We start from the raw sequence: 6,000 nt of genomic DNA on the forward strand, positions 1-6,000 counted from the left end.
CTCCGGAGGGTCAGCAGGAGGGATCTGGAACACGTTCCCATCCACGTCGGGCCCCCATTGCTGGCTTCCCTGTCATCTCTCCTGGGGGCGTGGTGTTTTCTGCTTCCTAAAGAGCAAAGTAAGGGGAGCGGAGAAGAGTGGGGGGACAAAGCAGGGAGCAGGCAGCTCTTTGCTGAGCAGGGGTAATTCATTAAGTGATGATTGGCATGGCAGCCTCGCGGGCGTGGGGCAGGGCCCCCCAGGCCCCGGCAGTGTCTCCCATCTGTCTTCATCGGCTCATGGTAATTGGAGGTCCCAGCACGGCCTCGGGGGGGATTTATGGATGTAGTTCATTCAATTTGCAGACATGACTCTTGTGAGGACGGCGCTCTAAATCATTCCTGGGCGTGTGTTATTTTAAGTCATTCAGAATTTCTCATCTTTGGGGAAATGCGTTGGCTTCTCCCGAGAAAGCCCTGAATTCCAGCCTCGCTGTAACGAGCTAATGGAGGGACTGACTCTCAATCACACGGCAGGGTTGATGGAGATGGATTTCCACAAGCCCGCGGTGTTCGGAGGGCTTAATTTGGATCGTCTGCTATTCAGGGGGCTTGTTCTATGTGAAGTTCTTTCTCCGTCTAGAGTTTGTGAAGAAAAATTAACTCGGGATGGAAAGTCAGCCAAGATGAACTCGCAGACCATGTGAACTGTGTTTTCATGCCAGCCCTCGGCTTGCGCAAGGCTAGCCCCTTGTTCTCGGTATTTCAACTCTCAGATACCAGAGCTGGAAGATTTCTACACCCATAAACTCGAGGGCAGTAGCATATCCCTCCCCTGTGCCTCATCGGTTTCAGGAAAGCCAGGACAGAGAGATGAAGTGAGGAATCCCCGGGCATTCATGTATCCAATCTGGGCATTAGAAGGGGGTCTCGTCGATGGACGTGGACAGAGGGGACACGGGTGGGAAGCAAAATTACTGAGCCATATTGCCTGTCTCACCTTGATTCCCCCAGAAGCTGAGCCTGGCGCTAGGATTCAAGTTCAAATACTTAATTCGAGTGGTGAAGGGCGCCCCCAGAAGGGAGTCGGGAAGTACTCCCATGGATGGAGGACAGTCGGTAGAGTGTGTCCCCCGCTCGGCCACCACCGTGGCTCCCGGAGACTGCGTCTGCTGGGGAAACCGCCAGCCAGTGTTGACCAGGGGCAAGGGGGCTGGTTGAGGGCTGCCTTTTGCAGGGTGTCGATTCCTTGGCACTTCTGGCTACAGGTATGACCGCATGGGTTCCAGAGGCCAGAGAATGCCGTCGGGCAAAACCGTCTTGCAGAGCTGACCCTTGAAAGCTGAGCGGGCAGGGGCCACGGGGGAGTGGGCAGGTGCTACCAGTGAGCGCCATGCCCTCCCAGATTCCATGCACAGTCTCACTCGCCCCTCTCAGGCCACCGGCACCGGCATTGGTCTGGGCTTTCGGTTACGAGTGACAGAGACCCAACCCAGGCTGGCCGGAGCGGACATCGGTATTGATCAGTTCATGCCCGGGATTGGTACCTTCAGGTCAAGCTAGACCCAGCTGCTCAGTGGCCCCAGAGAGCTTCACGTTTCTTATCCACAATTCTTCTCAGTCCTGGAAAATGTCCAGCCACTGTTTCTTTGAATACGGACTTCCCCCTTTGGCTCCCTTCTGGAACTTGTCACCGAAAATTCTTGGTCCTTCTCATCCTGTCCCTCGTTTCTTTCAAGTTGTCTTTCATATGTTTCATCCTGTGATGGTGTTTTGGGTCAATTCCCTGACTCTGTCTGCCTGGACACTGACTCTCTCCCCAGATGTGTCTACTCTGCTTTGCAAGCCAGCCCTTGGGTAATTAATTTCCACTGGAGCACTTTTTTGTTTCTAGAAGTTCTAGGTGGTTCTTTCCACACCGTCCTGTTCTTTTCCCTCTCAGCCCTCCTCTCTGTCCATGTCCCATGAACTGTTTTATTTCATGGGTTATTTTGTTGTTGCTGCTGGTTTATCTTATTTTATCATCTTTTCCAGTTGTTCTATTATCCAAAATCCTTGGTCTGCTGATCGACATGATTGTTTATGACTTCCTCTCATGGTAAAGCCCTCCCTCTCTGGGAGTGTAATTATTTTATCATAGTACCTCTTGATCTGTAGCTGCTTCATTTTGCTCCTGATAGGGATTCTTTGCAGCCCGCATTGGCATGGGCCCCTCTCTGCTGGAGGCCATGCACCCATCCAGGTCACGGAACTGCAGACCCCACACCCAGCTGTGGGGACGCGGTGAGGTTTGGATTTCCAGGGGACACATTTTCCCGGCTGTGCTCAGAGCACAAATGAGCATCGTTGCTGCTTCTGGCCCAGTGGGTAGGATTTTCTCATCCCCCCTCCCGGCAGTCCTGGCTTTATGCGTCCCCATCTGACAGTCCCTGGGTGCATCAGCATCCCCACCACTGGCTGGCAAGCCTTCTGAGCAGCTCCAACACCTGCGCCCAAGCCCCCTCAGTAAGAGCTATCTGTAGGCACCCCTCTGGTAACGCGTTCCCTCGTCGTTTCTGAGTCCCAGGAATTTGCATCACCTTTTTGTGGTGTATTTTTACCTGGTTTTTAAGTGGTTGACCCTCAGCCAGTCTTCTTTGTTGTTGGAACATGTTCTTAAGACGGTCTCCCTCTCTCTCCATTTCTTAACTCTTCCTTCCCCTTTGCTGACCCTCTGTTCCAGCAGACCCCCTCTAAGTTGCAGGCTCGCACCCCAACTCAGCAGCCCCCGGGAATGCAAGCTTCTCCTCTGTGGCTCCAGCCAAAGCCCAGGGATCCCCTCCCATTGGCTGGTTTCCATCCCGAGCCCCTTCCCGGGCCAATCACTGTGGACGGGGTGGTGGAATGTTGCGATGGGCCAGACCTCGGTCACATGCCCAGCTCCAGACCTGGAGGGTCCGGTCCAGCCCCACCGCATCGCATGCACACACCCTGAGTGGGGAAGACCGGGTTCTCCAAAGCTGGTGTTCTAGTCCCTGCCAGAAAGGAGGGATAGACAGTAGTCACGTCACAAAGGTGTCCATCCCAGACCCTGTGGTTGAGGTCTTCACACTCCCACTTTCATTCAGGGAAAACGGAGGCCCAGGATTGTTTTTAAAAAATGGACCAGGAGAAATAGCAGGTCCATGTATTTATTTCAAAACTTGGGTCGAATTCTCCGCCCTTCGTTGTCATGCCCAGAAGCCAGGACCAGAGGAGACCCTGGATCCTGAACAGACCCCTGGGGCTCCATTAGCTCTTCCCGGTCTTGCAAACGTTGCCCGCTCCCTTCCCCACTCTGATCCTTGCTTCTCGCCCATCACCCCCAGCAGACTGTCCCACGGAGGTTAGCCTGGGCCCCTGACATGGCCAGTGCTCCCCACCCCCCGGGCCTCCCATCACCTTCCCTCCTCCCCGGCCAGAGCTCCCCGACTGCGCACCACACACACAGCGAGCACACTCAGACCTGCGCAGACCGAGCGGCCAGCCCGCCGTGGCCAACACCCACAGGTGCCCCTTCTCCCTGCCTGGCTCCGGCAGCCCTCTCCGAGGCCCCTCGGTGTCTGGCATGGGCCTCTAATACACCTCACTAAATCCTGGTCTTAGACAACAGGGGAGAATTCCAGACACTCCAAAATCGTCTCCTTTAGCCCCGGGCCCGCGTAGTGACCTCAGGGCCCCCGGCAGCCAGGAGACAGGGCAGCCGCAGTGGTCTGGACTGGGGCCGGAGCGCTGGGTGCAAACCCCAGCTCCACCACCTGCCTGGGGGAGCTCGGGCGGGGTCCCCCTTCTCCCACGATCCGGTCTCCTCGCCTGCAGAGTGGTCACAGCATCTGCCTCGGGGGTTGCTGTGAGGGTCGAGTGAGTCCGTGCGCGGACGACACTGAGGACCATGGCGGGTTCCCAGGAGGCACGGCTAGCCTGGCACCAAGGGTGCCCACGTCCCAGCTCCCAGACCCTGGGCGTGTGTCACAGCCCATGCTCTGTGTCCTCCTAACGGCCTCTCTCCCTGCAGGAAGCCGTGCTCAGCACTTGGCTCCTGCTCAGCGACGGCTCCATGACGCCGCTGGACATCTACGACACCGGGGACTTCACCCTGACCGCCACCTCCCTGGACGAGACCGTCGTGTCCATCCCCCAGGCCCGCTCTCCCAGGTGGCCGGTGGTGACGGCCGAAGGCGAGGGCCAGGGGCCCCTGCTGCGGGTGGACATGACCATCGCGGAGGCCTGCCAAAAGTCCAAACGCAAGAGCGTCCTGGCCGTGGGCGTGGGCAGCGTCAGGGTCAAGTTTGGCCAGAATGACGCTGACTCCAGCCCCGGCGGCGGCGGGGACAGCGACGAGGGCGAGATCAAGAACCACGCCAGCGACCGCCGGCAGAAGGGCCAGGAGCCCGAGGGGCCCGTCCACGGCAGCTCCTCCGTGGAGCTCGAGGAAGGGGCCCTCCAGAGAGGCGGCACCACGGCCAGGCCGCTGCTGGACAACAGGGTGGTGAAGAGCAGCCGGCCGGACGCGGGCAGGCCGTCCGGGGAGGGCCAGCTGCAGAACATCCCCCTGGACTTCGCCAACTTCCCGGCCCGGGTGGACCTGCCCCGGGCGGGGGGCGGGCTGGGGGCCAGCGACCTGGTGCAGACGCCCCGCGGCCTGAGCGACCTGGAGATCGGCATGTACGCCCTGCTGGGCGTCTTCTGCTTGGCCATCCTCGTCTTCCTCATCAACTGCGCCACCTTTGCCCTCAAGTACCGACACAAGCAGGTGTCGCTGGCAGGCCAGGCCTCCGTGACCCACTCGCACGACTGGGTGTGGCTGGGCAACGAAGCCGAGCTCCCAGAGCCCGTGGTGGAGGGGTTTCCGCCGCGGGGCGAGCACACGACCGTCCTGGGCCACGCGCCGGGCGGCAGCGAGGAGAGCAGTCGTCTGCTGGTCAACGGTGGCGCCCAGCAGCACGTGCAAGGCCAGGTGCACCGGCCGGACTCGGCGGCCGGGCCGGCCAGGGACCCGAAGCTCGAGCCCCTGCACTCGCCCACCTCCAAAAGGAAGAAGGTGAAGTTCACCACCTTCACCACCATCCCGCCGGACGACGGCTGCCCCACCGTGAACTCCATCCTGGGCGGCGGCGGCGAGGACATCAAGTGGGTGTGCCAGGACGTGGCCGCGGGCGCCCCCGAGGAGCTCAGAAACTACCTGGAGAAATTCAAGGGCCAGGCGTAGGCCCCTGTGGTGCGGGGCGCCGCGCTCGTTTCCAGAGTGGGTCTGGCCCGGGCGTCGGGGGCGCCTGGCACTGGGGGCCACACTGGGGGCCACAGACCACCGAGGTCCTGCAGCCGGGAGGGGCCACACGCGCGTGTGTGTGTGTGTGTGTGTGTGTGTGTGTGTCTTGCAGGGAGGGGTTTTAGCAGCTGGTGGCCGCAGAGTTCCAAAAGCGGAGCAAATTCTGGGCGGGTGGCTGACGGGGACGCCAGCCTGCACACGAGGCCACCTTAGGAAGGTGATTTTATCAGTCAAAGTAGAACACAGACAAGCTACCAAAAATTATTTGTTAAAAAATGCAAAAAGACAGAAGTGATCATCTCTTTATATTTCTAATAAAGAGCAAAATGTACAGCGAGGGCCTGCAGAGGGACAGTTTCTGGGTTGGTTCAGTGTCCCCTCGGGAGGACGGCCTCGATCTGTCAGCCCTGGGGGTGCGCAGGGAGGACGGGGGTCAGAGCCCCCAGGCCTCTTGGGGTGAACCTGAGGGTTTTCAATCTTTACTTGAGAATCTTCTGTGCTCCCACATGGTCTCCCCCACCCCCATCCCCACGTTTTCTTCCTGTGTCCTACAAGTCCACTTGATTTGTATTTAATGTTTATTTCCGAGGATCAAATGGTATATTTTTCCTAAGTTAAACGTACATTATATTCCTATACGTTAGATGAATTCTTAGCAACAGTCTCAGTTAATCCATCCTTGAAGTAGTAAGTTTGATGCTTTTCTGTATCCCTCCAGCCTTGATGTTTGCTGGG

At 58.5% G+C, this 6,000-nt stretch overlaps 1 protein-coding gene across 1 annotated transcript in view; it reads left to right on the top strand.

Annotated features, from left to right (window-relative positions):
• The window catches only part of LOC102747909 (transmembrane protein 132C), a 64,572-nt gene extending 59,248 nt beyond the window's left edge, over positions 1–5,324 (top strand). Inside the window, exon 6 of the mRNA XM_081802412.1 lies at positions 4,012–5,324. Within this exon, the coding sequence (XP_081658538.1) occupies positions 4,012–5,205 (1,194 nt within the window). The 3' untranslated portion in view covers positions 5,206–5,324. The remainder of the gene's footprint in view (positions 1–4,011) is intronic.
• The last annotated feature ends 676 nt before the right edge of the window (positions 5,325–6,000 follow it).

The sequence above is a fragment of the Leptonychotes weddellii genome, chromosome 13 (assembly GCF_054177405.1).
Source record: "Leptonychotes weddellii isolate Sample4059 chromosome 13, ASM5417740v2, whole genome shotgun sequence".
NCBI lineage: Eukaryota > Metazoa > Chordata > Mammalia > Carnivora > Phocidae > Leptonychotes > Leptonychotes weddellii.